Source organism: Silurus meridionalis, chromosome 10, assembly GCF_014805685.1.
Source record: "Silurus meridionalis isolate SWU-2019-XX chromosome 10, ASM1480568v1, whole genome shotgun sequence".
NCBI lineage: Eukaryota > Metazoa > Chordata > Actinopteri > Siluriformes > Siluridae > Silurus > Silurus meridionalis.
Window position 1 is genome coordinate 8,451,189 of NC_060893.1, and position 16,704 is coordinate 8,467,892.

A 16,704-nucleotide genomic window follows, 5' to 3' on the forward strand; every position below is an offset into this window, starting at 1 on the left:
ATAAACATCTAACGAGAAAAGGGAAAACATTGTATACAATTTTTAAAAAAGGATATATTTTAGTGAGGCCAACAAAGTCTCACGTTATTCTATATATTTACTGTACAAGAACATTGACATCATGTACATTATTACCATGTAGACATGATTCAGCTTATCATATGAGTATTTACATGATATCTTAATTTGCATAATAATCAGGTCGATATAAGTCCAAGTTGATGTTTTTATACAGGTTTCTCAGCCAGGAGAATTTTATATTGTCAAACTTTAAATTATTTATCTGTAAAAAACCTTCTGCCAGGGTGATTAATACAAACTAAATGCTGTATATATTCTTTCCCTCTATATATATATATATATATATATATATATATATATATATATATATATATATATATATATATAAAATGTGTTTATTTTAAAGCCTCCGATTACCATCATCTTATTGTGCAAATAGTCAAGTGTACAGATCTGTGACTGTATCATTTGATTCAAAAATCAAATACATTTTTAGAAAATGTTGTTGGGTCGTAAACATAAACTTTAAGTGTTCCCCAACAGGGATAACCAAAGAACCATTAAGGATTCTAATAAAAATATTTACTGTAGTGTAGAGAATATGCAGTAGAGCAGTGTTATTCATTTGACATGCTGTACGCAAGCATATAAAGCAAACATAGTTAAACATTTAGCCTGAAATGTTGAGGGCAAAGCAGGTTAACCCAGACCTGGTCATGTAATGTTTATCTCTTCGTCTGGTTCGGTCTCCTGCTTTCACCGTTCATGAGTCCTTGGTGTTCTGTGAGATGCTCGGCATTCTGTCTTTTGCTGGTTTTATGTTAAACACTCTAAGAAAGAAAAGAAAGTATAAAATACATCATTACATTCACCAGCCATAGTTAAAAAAGAAATACAGAAAAAGTTTAATACTATATAAATGTTGTTTACTGAGACTGCAAATAGACAAATTTACTTTTAGTTCATCTGCTATATCTCACTTAATAATTATATTCCAATCATTTTGATTTGATTATTGAGTACTCCATGTTGTTTTTGCACTCATACCAGATTACATGCATCTATTGGTGGGAGTATTTCCAGGCCTGAGAGGTGAGTTAATGTTCCTTTTTATTAATTAGTGGATAAAAACTGGTCAAATACACAGCAAGTCACCAATCTGGGTAGAGCTCCTGCTCTGTTTTGAACTTGTTTTGATTAGCGCTTGGTGGTGTCTATTTACACCAACATACAGTTCAGCATCAGTTCAACAGCAAGTAGAACATTTTACTGGAGTATTATTCGTATCTCTACGTTAACTCAACCACTGGTCCACCACTGGTGGCTGAAAATAAGTAGGTTCCCTCAACTGTTTAGGGTATGTGTGCAAATGATATACTCCTAGCTGTTAGGGTTTGTGAAGAAAGTTTAAAGTGTGTGCAGAAACCTTGTAGTCTTGATGTGGCATGGTGGTGTGCACACTCTCCTCCACATCATGCTCCACACCGCAGTGCGCAGAGCAGGACTGCCCCATATGTACAGCGCAGAGGTACTGAGTGCGTTAAAGCGCGCCATGGAGGCAAACACGTTGGTCGCTTCGTTCCTAAAGTGCAGCCCTCCGTTGGACAGATATCTGACCATGATATTTACGAAGGAGGGACACCATAATGACAGAAAACAAATCACCACGAACACGATGAGGCGCAGTGATTCTTTCTTGCTGTCTCTCTCCGGACTCGGTGCCTCACGTCCAAGCTGGTGTCTGGCTATGAGGTATAACTTAATGGTCATCAAGACTTTGACCACAATTATTATCTGCAACATCATGATGCCAAAGGCAGTCATTTTAACGGCCTGTGCAACTGGTAACACGCTCTGAACAGCCAGGATAGAGTAGGTGTACAGCCAGCAGAAGGCACAGCACGCGACGACGAACCAGCGTGTAATGAAGCGCTTATAGAAGAACGGGTGAGCCACGGCCAAGTAGCGGTCAAACTGCGCGAACACAAACGTCATAATGTTTACGCCTAAAAACGAGGGCAGAATGTAATATGTGCTGTTTCGGGACGGATAGCCCTCCTGCACGTCGAAGAGGCCGAGGTAATAGACGGAGAGGCCGGTGAGGGTGTCGCTGATGCTGGTGTTCAGCATGAATATGAAGCGGTTCTGCAAGCGCAGCGCTCGAGTGCACAGGATACCGAGGACCACCGAGCCCGCAAGCAAAGACGCGCATGTGGCGAACACAAGGTGGTAAATAAAAATGAAAACATCTCCAGGACTTGTAAAATCAACAGAGAAAGGAATTGTGTAATTTACACTAGACATTGTATTACTGAAGGCGAGGAGAACCGCTCGCCCTCCACATACCGGGGACAGGGTGGTATTATATAAACCCTGTGTAGAGACCCGAGGGGCTTAGATTCAAGAATCCAGCAAATCAGTGTGCCAAATGTCACACGAGAGCAGCCATCATCTTGCATGTGTTTATGAAAGTGTTGTTTTAGGCCATAGGCTGAAACAATGTAAGCCTATGTGTCCATTGCAGAACTCATGCCTGCATCAGTAATTATTTATCATCCTTTATTAATCTCACTGCCTTTGCCTGATTCTGATCATGGATGATCAGGGGCCTGTTGTTTGGGAATTGGGAGAAAACCAGGGAAAATCCATACAGTCACAGACAGAACATGCAAATCTAAGGTTGAGGTTAGAGCCAATATTAAGCTCCTCAAGATCTTCCACTCTAACCCATGTAACCCCTATTGTTTGCATTGTACATGGGGCATTGTCATGCTGGGGGTCTAATAGTTCAATTGAGGGGAAAATGTAACCCTGATACATCCATAGACATTCTGTACACAGGTCTGTCTCAAACTTTGTGGTATGTTACATAAAGTAGTAGTGTGTTTCCCTACAGCTGTTGACTGATCATATTTATTATAATATGTAATGTAAGTGATAATTGCTGTCCAATTTAAGATGATGAGAATATTCTAATTGCCCAGACTCTTGCAATGAAATAGCTTTGATTTGAAATACTTGAAATTGTGAGGCCTGGTTGTGAAGCACCACTCAGGATTTTCCACTTGCTTACCTCTCTCTCTCATGCTTTTGACATAAATGCACCTGGACACGAGAGCAATTAAGCGAGCTTTGTTTACAGGTTGTTCCCTCTCCCGTGCTGAATGCCAGTCCCACTCTGGGCTTTAGGGCTTTAGGTGTTTTCAGGCTGTTTTGACAGGTATGAGAGACCACAGAGGAACTCCTGGGGTCATTTAAAAAGCTGTGTGTGGGCTTTCACCGAGTGCACCCTAATGACATGTCCACATCTGGTTGTTTACTTCTCTGATGGCTCTGCTCACGCATGGCCACTCTTATTAAATCCAATTCTTCTGCTTTGGTTAGTGGTTTGGGCCTCGGCCCTGTTCTACCCCTAAACAGTTTCGGGAACGTGCTGCTGTTCCTCTTTAATATTCTCTTGGCTACGGCCATCATCTTTTTGAACGTGTCGGTGTTCGTGTCCATCCTGGTGAACAGTTCGCTGCGCGGCGAGAACCGCTTCATGTACATGCTAAGCACGTGTCTGAGCGACGTGTGCTCGGGCGTGTCGTATTACTACTGCGGCGTGCTGGACGTGCGCGACAGCTACGACTCCCCGACGCGCACTTTCTACGTGGCGCCGACTTTCCTGGGTCTGTCCTACATGGCGATTCTAGCGGCGCAGGCGGACCGCTACCACGCCGTGTCCGCGCCATTCAAGTACTCTCAGCGCATGACGCGCGGCCGGACACTGGTTGTGATCGCGGTGTATTGGGTGTATGCGTTCGTCATCGTGGCCGTCAATAACCTCGTGACGATGGGGATCGCCAAACAGGTCACGGGCTACGGCACGTTCGTGGGCAACATCTTCACCGTGATCATCATGATCGGGTTAAACGTGCGCCTTTTCCTGATCGCCAGGTACCAGCTGGAGCGCGAGCCAGCCAGCGCGGAACGCGAAAACAAGCGCGCGTCCGTGTATCTCATAGTGGTCGTGGCCGTGTGCTTTCTTATCTCTTGGCTCCCGATATTCCTGCACATCATCGTGTGCAATTTATCGGGCACAACGTGCTACTCGTTCCGCAACGAGGGCACGGACCCGCTGCGCGTCATGCCGCGCGTAAACGCCGCACTCACCCCCGTGCTGTACATCAGGGGCTGTGCCGGGATCCGAGCCACACTGCTCAACAAAGTGTGGAGAGGGTGCCACAGACACGTAGGGTAAAAAACACACACACACACACACACACACACACACAAATTCTCTCTCTCTCTCTCTCTCTCTCTCTCTCTCTCTCTCTATCTATCTATCTATATATCTATATAGATATAAATGCGATATATATATATATATATATATATATATATATATATATATATATATATATATATATATATATATATATATATCTCGCATCACACTCTAAATTAACATACCTTAGGATTTCATTAACTGAGCTGAAGTGTGTTATTACCGGAACATTCTTTATACCTATATTTTATACAAAAAGCATAACAAGACACTCTTTGAGAAAAAAAGAAGGTAGCCACCTCAGAGACAAGACCTTTATTTATGACATTGTGCTTTATCATGAACAGCCAAAGCTACAGTATTGATATGAATGTTCATTTGCATATGAAAATCCTACAGCCCTCAATCTATCATAAAACACATTCCCAATCTGCATAGATTTCCATTTCTTCATAAACATGTGGGGTGTCAGGACTATATGGCAAAATGCACTGACACAAAAATGTAAAGGAAAACATTTCTAAATGATGAGGCCTTGTGCGGTCTAGAGCTGGTCAAAACAGCAAACCTAGCATTCAGTGCTATTACAGTAAACCGTAATAAATAAGGAATGTATCCTTGTTCTATGTAACACAGAACATTTTCATTTTTTTATAATTAAAAGCATGTAGAGCTTGTAAACAAATTAGTTTTGCTATAGCTATTGATTTGTATAAATAAACTGGTTAAAGCTGATTGCATCAGGCAGTTGAGCAAACATTATAACAAAATAATATGATTATTAAAGGCTGCTGTGAACTCTCAAGTTTCCCAGTAAATGTAAATGAATTAGGCATATAGTTTAACTTATTTTAGGTTCCAGTGTTAGACTGGGTAACTAAATCATACCATCACACCAATGATGGCCACATATACCTGCATTAGATCAGCTGTAGTGGTGGATTGAAATAGTTATGTGTTATCCTAAGCAGTGTCAGTAATATTTGTCATTTCACTCACATGAATGAAAAAGGAATAAATAGGGTTGATTTTACATGTTGTTATTTTTTTCCTCTGTAGAGTTTATCCAGGACTTCGGGGGAGGTCAGTCGCACCCAATGTCCAATCTGTTTCCACGGTGTGCAAAACGTAGAAGAAAAAGCCAAAAAAGAGTACAAAAAATGTGATGTCATTGTCATGATATAAAATTATTGTAAATTATTTATTGTCTGCATACATCTCATAGTTTTGTGTTGGATATAAGTTTAGGTTAATGCCTTTTTCTCAGTCATGTTAATAGTTAGATCCATAGCAATGTTGCAGACATCACATCATTTCTTAGCTGTTATAATTGTGTTTTGTGCATGGTTTTGCTGGTTTTTTTGAACCTGCATGCTACTATGATAAATAGCTCCACAAAAGCACACAAATTACACAACGAGTTAATTGACTATTTCATAATATTTTTATTAAAATTATATTTTTCTTCAGGTTTAATTTTATTGTCTTTCATTATCTTAATAGAGGACATAAGTTGCCTTAGTAATTAATCTAATTGTTATAGATGAAATAATCTCATTGTATACAGATGTGTAATTGTATTATACATGTAATATATGTAAATCCCACAGAAAAGTAAATAAAGTTTTTTTGCATCCACACAGCAAAGAATAATACTCATAAAAAAATGAAAAAACATAATAAATTATATTATATATATTATATATGTATGACAGACACCCTCTCTAATTTTAAAAACCTGATGATGATGTATGTTGTAATCTTTAAAATAAAAATTATATTGAGAATTCGTTGCTTATCCAGCACAATAACGTTTCAAAGCAATAAATGCAATTACATTAGATTAAACAATTAATATTCATTTTCATGCTAACTGTTAGAAAGGATTCCTATTTAGTTGTAATTCCATGCTTCACCACTAGAGGCAGATATACAGCTTACCAAGCAATGACAAGCTATCTGTTTGCAGTTACATAAAACAATGACTAATCATCATCATTTTTGACATTGTTGTTATCATCATCATCATCATCATCATCACCAACAAAGGGAGAAAAAAGATAAAGCTACAAAGTTCTGCATTATGAGGCATCTAAGAAATGTTGAAATATTAATTAAAGCAATAATGTAGAAATAATCATGTAGATTAATAAGGCCTGTAGAAATTATTATTAAACCAAATAGCAATTTTAGATTTAAAAAAATTATACCAGATTATTTTTTTATAATGTATAATTTGTCTTTTTTAAGGTCAGAATAAGAAGCATTCTATTTTTGAGCATCTGAATTTTAAAATCCCAGCATTTTCTTTCCAACATATCATCAATCTAAACATTATTATTTATTCTATTATTATACCATTATTTTCCTATTTGTTTGCCTATTTTTTTTCTCAGTTTACTGCAAATTTATTAACTTTATACTTAAAGACAATCATCTTTATGAGTCTCATAATCTGCTGTGTAAAGTTTTCTGTCTTTGGTTGTTTGTATGTTTGTTCTGTCTTCTGTCATGTTTTAAAATACAGTTATAAAAGGGAAATTATTTACAACAATTATTTACAAACACCACCTCTGGCTTGCACATTAGAGATAGATTTTCTCATAAAAGAAATTTATATTTGGAAGTTATATAAATGTATATGTGTAAGTCTGATTGATGACCATTTCCATTGTTAAAACTCATTTCAAATAAAATGGAATTGAAACCAGCTGAACTGAATTTATTTCTTACTCATGGATTCAATAGGGCTGATTTGTATCATTAATTATATGAATGATAATTAGCTGATGTGTATCATTAATTACAATTATCAGGTTTTCTAACATTAATAATTAGTTTTAATGTTATAAGATCTTCTGTGAATTACTTACAATGCCATAGATTATATTTTAACTTTACAGCTATATACTAACAGCTAAAAAGTAAAAAAAAAAAACTCATGTGGTAAGTCATGAGTTCAAATCCCAGCACATCACCAAGCTCCACTGTAGGGTCGGTGAGCAGGCCCTTGACCCTCAATAGTTCAGTTGTATAATGAGATATTTGTAAATTACTCTGGATTAGGGTGTCTGTCAAATGCCGTAAATGTAAACGTGTGTGCAGATAATGTACAAAATACATACAGTAGACATAATGGGTACTACGAAACATTTATTTGTAGAAATGATGATCTAGATGGAAAACATAGTTGGTTTAGAATTCTGCCTACAGCAAACCAACTTACTGTATATTCAATACTGTACATTCGCAGATGCTCTTATCCAGAGCAATTTATAATTATTTTATTTTTTGACATCTGATTTTTTATACACCAGCAGTGGCAGTTTGGTGATGCAGAGATTTGAACTCACAAGATTCTGATCAGAAGGCCAATGTCTTAAAGACTAAACAACCAACTTTTCATACCATTCAATACACAGTAGAGCAGGGCAAAATAAACTTAGCCATTGATAATATCTTGAATGTGGGTCAAATGTATCTAAATCTTATTTATGATCAAATTATTATCAATTTTTCTGCCATTTTTATATCATTTTGTTTCCAATGCTTTTACTCATATAAACCTTCTCTATTTATTTAAATATTTCTATTAAAAAAAGCTTAAAAAAACTTAAAAAATACTTTCTACCAAACAAACAAGACTGCTTCAAGCCTGAAAGTAGTACAAAATATCTACAAAATAGGGTTAATGATCATATATTTAGTTCTAGATAATTATCTAGATGTTCTAGATGTTATCATATATTGTAAATTGCTGTAATTTTTGCTGTTTATATACAAAAAAACCTCATGCACTAGTCTTTTTTCACAAGGACACTTTTAAAAACAAGCAAACAGATATTTCATGTATAAGATGTGTATTTAACAAAGACAAACAGATCCCAACTGAGACAGCACTTAAGCTCAAAAAGGTTTAGAAATGTAATTACTGGGCTCATCCCCATCACGCCATTAAAACTACATGCAAAAGTGCACTCCATCAGTAAATTATAATGGCAGTAAAAGCAATGTTGTTATATGAACTCTGCAGGAAGCATCATCTCCAGACATATTGTGGTATTTGGAGGCTGCAAAACTCATTATCTCAATACACTGGTGATATTAGCAAGAGTCAGAGCACTGTGTTTACGCACATGGCCTAAATTTCCTTTTCACTTGATTAACCACGTTAACGATGCCAGTGATGTCAGGGAGAACGGCTCTCTCCAAGGGGTTAATTATTCACCATAACAGGCAAATTATGATTAGTGGAAGTGACATGGTTGTTCTTTTGTGCGGATTTTGAAGGGTATCAAGAAGCCTTGGAACCCAGGTAGAGCAGGAGAGCTGGTAATTAAATCCCAGGGAGCAATTAATACAGTTAATCAGTGATCATTATGGTTAAATGTGTGTACGTGTATATGTGCATATGTCAAACCTAATAAATCAACTGTAGTAAACTTGGAGAGAAAAACAGGTCACACAAGAGATCATAGGACTCAGGAGTATTAAATATTTCCTACACAAAATAAAAACGGGTCTTTAAGAGACAACACAAATAAAGTTTTGTTCAAGTTTATGCGTGTGTTTATTGAACGGACTAAACTAACCCTAGATGTTTTTGTGTTTGTTTTATGTAAATTTGTTTGTTCCAATTGTTCAGCTGCTTAATGCTTCTGGCTCCACATTTCACCCAAAGTAACAAAAGCAATATTAACTACATGGATGTAATGTAGAAAAATAGTATTTTAAAGTGGAATAAAGATCACTTTAAACTGAAACTTTAATCTTAAAACAAGAGTACAAGGACTCAAAGATTTTATTATTATTATTATTATTATTATTTTGTACATGTTTAGGACAGGTGAAATTAGAGTACAGTATATCATTCAGGTACTGTTTAATCTAGTCAGTCAATCATTCATGTTCAGTAACCTGTTCATCCCAACCAACTTCACTATTATCTAACAAATGGAAACTGCTGTAGCCAAACTATAGCTTATAAACTGAATGCATTTTAGCGAAACATTCATATATATTCAAAAATGCCTAAATAGGGATCAAATTACTGAAAGGAATAAATAGATGTTCATATATGGCATTGGAATGACAGACTTATTTAGGATGACTTACACTCATCTAATTTTTGCTCAAGGGCCCAAGTGTGGCAGGCTGGTGGTGTTAGGATTTGAACTTGTGACCTATCTATATATATATATATAAAGAGAGAGAGAGAGTGAGTGGTGGAGTCAAACATCTGAGCAGGTCACAAAGCCCAATCCCAGCGACACCAACTTGCCACATTTCTACTACTAACCCTCATCTACTCAGTTGATAAATTATATAATTGCAAGCCGCCTGAATAAAGCAGTATGTCTAATGCCATAGATGTAAATGTAATGTACATGCCACTTACCACTGGCCCTAATGAAGTGTTGCACAACATTCAGTCAATATCCTGTGGAGACCAAGCCGTTACAGTCCATCCATCTTCAATATAGTGATATTCTTAATTAATCAACAAACCTTATTTTATTTTTTGTTTTTTATAACTTTTATAATTTAAAATAAGACAGGTACAACAAAATATTAATTACATTCTGTGAATCACAGTAACATTTATATGATCAGAAGCCAAAGCACAAGTTAATTCTCACAAATTTCTTATGTAAATGCTCCTACTTATAAATAGAGCTGTAAACTGTTATTAAATTAGAGAGTTATTTGTAGACTACATTGTAAAAAAAAAAAATGTCAGACACTGAGACATTGAAACACAGCATTTAATTGAAGATTAAGCATGGACAGAGAAGTAGACAGGTGGGAGTTAAAAGTATCACAAAACCATGAGTGTACATTAGTTTTTATATCAGTGCAGTCTTTAGAAATAGATTTTCCAGCCAAAGCGCACACATATATTTCCTATTCTTTGTAACTGTTACAATGCATCAAAAAGCCGAAATGCAATCACTTTGCCCTTTACAAATAATGGGTTATACATACATATTTAAGCTGAATGGTGAATCTTGTAGTGCAAAAGAGTTCAACTTATAGAGAATAACTAGAGTTTGTCTAAACTTTAACTTACATTTCAACTTTAACTTAAATAAAACAGAGAATAAAAAAAATATCACATATTAAAGCACACCTCAAACTAAACAATAGATCAGTCTCTACATATTATTAAATAAAAACCTTAAACATTGTAGTGAGCTAAATATACATTCATAGAACCTACTGAAACGTTTTTATCATTTACATAGTCTTCAGACTACTTTAGTGTACTTTGTCATTGAATGCTTTCACTGAGCTATTTACAAAGTAAATAGTAAATCCACTAATCAAAAGTTCACAAGTACACTACATAAAAGACACGCAGCCTCGTTTATCAATCTATCAATGCGATTGTTTGTCAATGCGCAACTCAAATCGAACTAAACCACTTCACCTGGTTTACAAAAGTTTTAGAAGAAAGACGATTCCTTTCATGCTTTCAAATATATATGTTGAAAATTTGTAAAGTGCAAAAATCATTCCTGATGCAACTTATTTACATGTAGTGATGCCCACAAAAATGTCGAGCAGAAATCACAAAATTGATTTTTTTCTTTTTTAAAAGGTGCCTGACAGCTATGCCAATTCAAGATATTTTTCAGCACCTGAGAGAAAAATTGCATAAATGATGAATTAGGTCGGAATTACATGAGATGCCTAGAAAATGGTGTTAAATGAAATTGGAGTGTAAAAAAAAAAAATCTACTCTGTACCCAAGTAATCATGCACATCATATCAAGCAGGTCAGGGACAGGGAGAATGCTATTTATAAATGGATTAAAGTGGCTCAGCTGATGTGCTGGAGTGTTGCGTTAAAATAAGATGCAGCGGTGAAGTGGAAGCGATTTATAAGCATAAATCATACTGGTATTTACAAACCCTTTCTCATAACCATGACAGAAAGTCAGTGGAGTCGTTTGTTTACGATATGAGGATGCAATACACAATAACACGGACCTACGTAAACTAAATGATATAATGATATAATGCAAACACACGAGTGCCGCAATCGATAATAATGAGATAATCATGTTACACACACTCAGAGACACAAGTAAGATTGATAAATGAGGCCTGTCGTAATTTCTATAGTGCGGTACATAACTTGAGTGACCTAATGATATGAAAAAATTACAAAGTAGAATGTATCCAGGTTACGAATAAAGCAGCAGGAATTCGATAAAAATGTGACGTATTTTTTCGGAAACGATGCAACGTGTTGACTAAGAGGGGCAGTAGGGTACACATTCATGCAGTAAGGTCATGGTAAAAAGACATTTCTCTTCTTCAGTGTTACGACAATAATGAGAGACTGCCTGGCCCTGTAAAAAGAAATGAAATCGTGTTTTAGCTTCAGTAAACCAATAACAAAAAGTCAAGAACAGCTAATGTCCTCTGGGTTCTTCTTCGGTCAATATAATTTATTACAACAATAAATTCTGAGGCAGAAACCATTATGTTTGTTGAAATATGCATTCCTTGGTTGTTATATTTAGGTTTTAGTATATTTAGTTAAGTTATTTTTTCTCTTGTTGTTCACTTGATATGTCTTACCATGACTAAAGAGGGTCTACACGGATTGACGGGTTCAGTAGAATAAAAGGGAGCTCAGCAGCAGAGAGATGAGCATGAGCCCATGGCTAAGCAGAATTATCTGTTCAACACCACCACTATTTATCTGCAGTTGGGCCTGTCTCTCAGCATGTTGCTCAGCGTAAACCATGTAAAGTTCGACGCAGCGTCGAGCTTTCATTTGCTCAATCAGTGCAGGATACCCGATTTCCAGTATGCTTACAGTATCATCATCCTCATTCATCCCACCAGTGTTCTCCTGAAGCTCAGAAGGTGGTTCGGTAGCTCCGGTAAGCTTTGCAGCGACTGGCAAAGGGTTACCGGTGGCGTTGGTAGTTTCGTTACCTTCCCCAGCGTACTCGTTTATTGTAATAGCTCCTGAATCTTGAGACTCTGCTTCCTTAACTGGTTTCTCATCCAGCCGCTCATTTCGATCATCGACATTCAGAAACTTTTTACTATCCTGTGGCCAGGATTCCTCAGCAACTCTCTTATTTCTGCCCTGTTCCTCTCGCAACAAATCTGTCCTCTTCATACAACTGTCCATGTACTTGTCATAGGACTGCGGTGGAAGATTCTGAAAGATGTTGGGAACATCATTATTAGTTGGACTTTTTCCAGAGTCATCTGGACTTGCACCTGGAGCATTGGGGTTTGTGTTACTGTCAGACGGTTTGCTACCGTATCGCCGGTACATGTAGTGGTTATAATAATATTCTTCTTGTGGGTTGTGGAACATAAAGTGTGGACGTGGAAAACTGCCCAAACCATAACCTAACGCCATGCCAGCCATAGCGCCAACTCCAGCAGCCATCACTGCCTGCTTTCCAAACCCCTTTGATTGAAGAGAGGGCCTCATGCCCATATTCTGTACAGACTGGGCGAAAGGAGAACCTCCTGCTCCATATGATCCATAACCCCCATGTCCATAGTTACCACCATAACGAGGGCTGATTATTTTATTATTGGGGTTCCAGTAGGGGTATTGTGCTCCTCCAGCATATCCTCCAGCTCCACCATACTGGTTTGGGCTGTAACCAGGATAAGATGCTCCTCTGACTGGGTACCCTGGGTAAGAACCACCTTGAGGATAAGGGTTCCCTGCACCTCTTCCTGGATAGTTGTTGGGATAAGACCCTGCACCTGGATATGATCCAGCCCCTGGGTAAGATCCTTGTCCTGGATAGCGTCCTTGACCTGGATAGCCTCCCTGATTAGGATATCCCCCCTGATTGGGATATCCCCCCTGATTGGGATATCCCCCTTGATTGGGGTAGCCTCCTGCACCGGCTCGGCCTGGATAAGATCCTGCTTGTCCGCCACCAGTGCCAGGATATGGTGGAGGGTTTTGGTTAGGTACATGAGGCTGGCGAGGATAATTGGCTGGTTGGGAGTGGGTTCCTCCAGATGAGGACCCTTTAGTGTTACTAGATCCTCTGTTTCCGGTGCTGGTCCCTTTACTGCCTGTGTTGCTGCCCTTGCCCCAGCCGAGACCTCCTTTAAAACCACCACCTCCACGTCTGGCAACAGCAGATACAACCAATGCCAGACACAACCACACAACCGCAATACGATTCATCTAGAAGCAAACAGAAGAAAAACAAGAAATGTCAGATAAAATCCAATAACCAATCCCATTAAGAAGCTGCTCATCACTGTCAACAGGTTAAATTACAACTGTATCAATAGGGGGTCTACATTATAGTCAAAAACATGATTACTGATCACTGTCTCAGAGACAAATAGAAAAACACTAACACATTTTTCTTGCTACTCCAAATCTGGCTAGGTATTTAGGTTGTTATACATCACCAAGCCCATAATAACAGCCTACATGTGTAAATAGATAACCAAACATTGGTACGACAATATAAACCAGTAATATACTAAGATAATATAATATACTAATTTTGTGTGTTTGCATGAAACGGTAGTTAATAAATGCGTTTGAACCACCGTAGCTAGTTCGCTAAGCTTAACTAGAGACATAATAACATGAACTGCTGTTCATCTGCTGTGAACAAAACCACATCGCATATTGACATTTATATAAATGAGCCACAATCCCAGAGCAACCATATCGCTGTTAAAGAAAAATACATGTAAATTCTACATTTATAAATCGAGGTATACCTTATTCTGGATGCCTTATATTGAATAACAACCAACTCATTCGGGTGATGGCTGCGATCCGACTCTGCGAGTCGACACTCCAAGTCGACTCTCCGAAGCTTTGTGGAGTCGACTCTGCACGGTCGATTCGTGTTCCAGAAGTGTCCAGCTACACTTAATTAAAAATTGTATATTTTTTTTCATTGCTGTCTTTAATTATTTCCAATAATATCTAATATCTATCTATATATATGTGTGTATAGAGTAAAATGCTATTATTTCATACACATATGTATAATATAATTGCATTGTACTGTATACACACATGCTGTTTATACACATTATACATAAGCAAATGTTTGTATAAACAAATTGTATCATTTATTTTAGTATTTTGTTACATCTATATTATTTAGGCCAAAACAATGTATATTTTCATGCATTACTTTTAAAGCAAAAAAATAAATTGTACTGGAAAATGTATATTCGCCTTTGAGCACAAAAAACGCAAATTTTATACCAGACTGTAAATTGAAGTACTGTTTATTGTAGTATTTCGGTGTTAGTAGTTAATTTGATTATTGTTAAAGGCATTTTTGCTTTCCTAGCATTTCTTTGCACGTGACTTGCACAGCACCGTGTACTATGTGGAGTCGATTCTTCGAGTCGATTCCACTATTGACCACAGAAAGGCTTATATCTAATCCAAGATCTAGTAAATATATTTGTACCTAATAATATAAAATCTAAGTAAGACTGCTTATTTCTCATCTTAGGTCTTAAACGTAGGTGGATTATAAAGCTCTTGCAATTATAGCGGTTTAAATATAGTCTCTTGTCGAAATCGTAAAATGTTTTGGAGGTAAACATTTAGCTGTTGTAACATTAAATACTAATTGTAAACATCACGGTTAATTAAAATAACCAACACAAGTCGAATAAATGCGAACATCTTTCCGAAGGAGAATGGATTTTGGATGAATAAACGTGCGCCTTGTGCAGACCAAAAGTCACGTGATCAGCCCGTGACGTACATTTTTCCATTTCCCGGTCAAGGCGAAAGGTTCAGGAGTAATGGATGCTGAGAAGTCACGTGAGCGAGACTCGTAGGAGACACTGGGCACTTTTCTTGGAAATTAATATTATAGCTTTTAATAATATTACATATATTTATTATAAATATTATATATTAAATATATACTCTCTCATTTTATATACATTATATATATATATATATATATACACACACACACACACACACACACACACACACACACACACAAATATATATTTACACAAATAAATATTTATACACATATGTGTGTGTGTGTGTGTGTATAAATATATATATCTACAGTGAGGAAAATAAGTATTTGAACATCCTGCTATTTTGCAAGTTCTCCCACTTAGAAATCATGGAGGGGTCTGAAATTGTCATCGAAGGTGCATGTCCACTGTGAGAGACATAATCTAAAAAAAAAAATCCAGAAATCACAATATATGATTTTTAAACTATTTATTTGTATGATACAGCTGCAAATAAGTATTTGAACACCTAAGAAAGTCAATGTTAATATTTGGTACAGTAGCCTTTGTTTGCAGTTACAGAGGTCAAACGTTTCCTGTAGTTTTTCACCAGGTTTGCACACACTGCAGGAGGGATTTTGGCCCACTCCTCCACACAGATCTTCTCTAGATCAGTCAGGTTTCTGGCCTGTCGCTGAGAAACACGGAGTTTGAGCTCCCTCCAAAGATTCTCTATTGGGTTTAGGTCTGGAGACTGGCTAGGCCACACCAGAACCTTGATATGCTTCTTACAGAGCCACTCCTTGGTTATCCTGGCTGTGTGTTTCGGGTCATTGTCATGTTGGAAGACCCAGCCTCGACCCATCTTCAATGCTCTAACTGAGGGAAGGAGGTTGTTCCCCAAAATCTTGCAGTCGCCCTGTCCCATGTGCAGAAAAACAGCCCCAAAGCATGATGCTACCACCCCCATGCTTCACAGTAGGGATGGTGTTCTTGGGATGGTACTCATCAATCTTCTTCCTCCAAACACGTTTAGTGGAATTATGACCCAAAAGTTCTATTTTGGTCTCATCTGACCACATGACTTTCTCCCATGACTCCTCTGGATCATCCAAATGGTCATTGGCAAACTTAAGATGTGCCTGGACATGTGCTGGTTTAAACAGGGGAACCTTCCGTGCCATGCATGATTTCAAACCATGACGTCTTAGTGTATTACCAACAGTAACCTTGGAAACGGTGGTCCCAGCTCTTTTCAGGTCATTGACCAGCTCCTCCCGTGTAGTTCTGGGCTGATTTCTCACCTTCCTTAGTATCATTGAGACCCCACGAGGTGAGATCTTGCATGGAGCCCCAGTCCGAGGGAGATTGACAGTCATGTTTAGCTTCTTCCATTTTCGAATGATTGCTCCAACAGTGGACCTTTTTTCACCAAGCTGCTTGGCAATTTCCCCGTAGCCCTTTCCAGCCTTGTGGAGGTGTACAATTTTGTCTCTAGTGTCTTTGGACAGCTCTTTGGTCTTGGCCACGTTAGTAGTTGGATTCTTACTGATTGTATGGGGTGGACAGGTGTCTTTATGCAGCTAACGACCTCAAACAGGTGCATCAAATTTAGGATAATAAATGTAGTGGAGGTGGACATTTTAAAGGCAGACTAACAGGTCTTT

General features: G+C 37.6%; 3 protein-coding genes across 4 annotated transcripts; 1 reads left to right on the forward strand and 2 right to left on the reverse strand.

The window, feature by feature from the left end:
• Positions 1–596: 596 nt before the first annotated feature.
• LOC124392702 (trace amine-associated receptor 7e) lies at positions 597–3,051 on the reverse strand. Its single transcript, XM_046859872.1, has 2 exons — positions 1,448–3,051; positions 597–851 (listed from the first exon to the last, which is right to left on the reverse strand). Exons 1-2 carry the CDS (start codon positions 2,323–2,325, stop codon positions 785–787), a joined length of 945 nt encoding a protein of 314 aa, XP_046715828.1. The 5' UTR covers positions 2,326–3,051; the 3' UTR covers positions 597–784.
• A 155-nt stretch (positions 3,052–3,206) lies between these two features.
• Positions 3,207–6,100, forward strand: LOC124392701 (adenosine receptor A2a-like). Its single transcript, XM_046859871.1, has 2 exons — positions 3,207–4,260; positions 5,351–6,100. The coding sequence occupies exons 1-2, from the start codon at positions 3,365–3,367 to the stop codon at positions 5,421–5,423; spliced, it is 969 nt and encodes a 322-aa protein (XP_046715827.1). The 5' UTR covers positions 3,207–3,364; the 3' UTR covers positions 5,424–6,100.
• A 3,938-nt stretch (positions 6,101–10,038) lies between these two features.
• Positions 10,039–14,141, reverse strand: prnprs3 (prion protein, related sequence 3). Of its 2 annotated transcripts, XM_046859870.1 has the most exons (3): positions 14,033–14,141; positions 11,882–13,478; positions 10,039–11,649 (listed from the first exon to the last, which is right to left on the reverse strand). In XM_046859870.1, exon 2 carries the CDS (start codon positions 13,476–13,478, stop codon positions 11,916–11,918), a length of 1,563 nt encoding a protein of 520 aa, XP_046715826.1. In that variant the 5' UTR covers positions 14,033–14,141; the 3' UTR covers positions 10,039–11,649; positions 11,882–11,915. The 2 variants fall into 2 exon arrangements, with proteins under 2 accessions (XP_046715826.1, XP_046715825.1); XM_046859869.1 differs by having other exon boundaries at positions 10,039–13,478.
• Positions 14,142–16,704: the final 2,563 nt, after the last annotated feature.

Bases quoted from the DNA above. Each gene is read 5' to 3' on its own strand.
- LOC124392702 (XM_046859872.1), bottom strand. From the start codon at position 2,325: ATGTCTAGTGTAAATTACACAATTCCTTTCTCTGTTGATTTTACAAGT. The intron at 852-1,447 runs GTTTCTGCACAC...TTTCTTTCTTAG, and splicing joins TGCCACATCAAGACTACAAG to AGTGTTTAACATAAAACCAG.
- LOC124392701 (XM_046859871.1), top strand. From the start codon at position 3,365: ATGGCCACTCTTATTAAATCCAATTCTTCTGCTTTGGTTAGTGGTTTG. The intron at 4,261-5,350 runs GTAAAAAACACA...TTTCCTCTGTAG, and splicing joins GGGTGCCACAGACACGTAGG to AGTTTATCCAGGACTTCGGG.
- prnprs3 (XM_046859870.1), bottom strand. From the start codon at position 13,478: ATGAATCGTATTGCGGTTGTGTGGTTGTGTCTGGCATTGGTTGTATCT.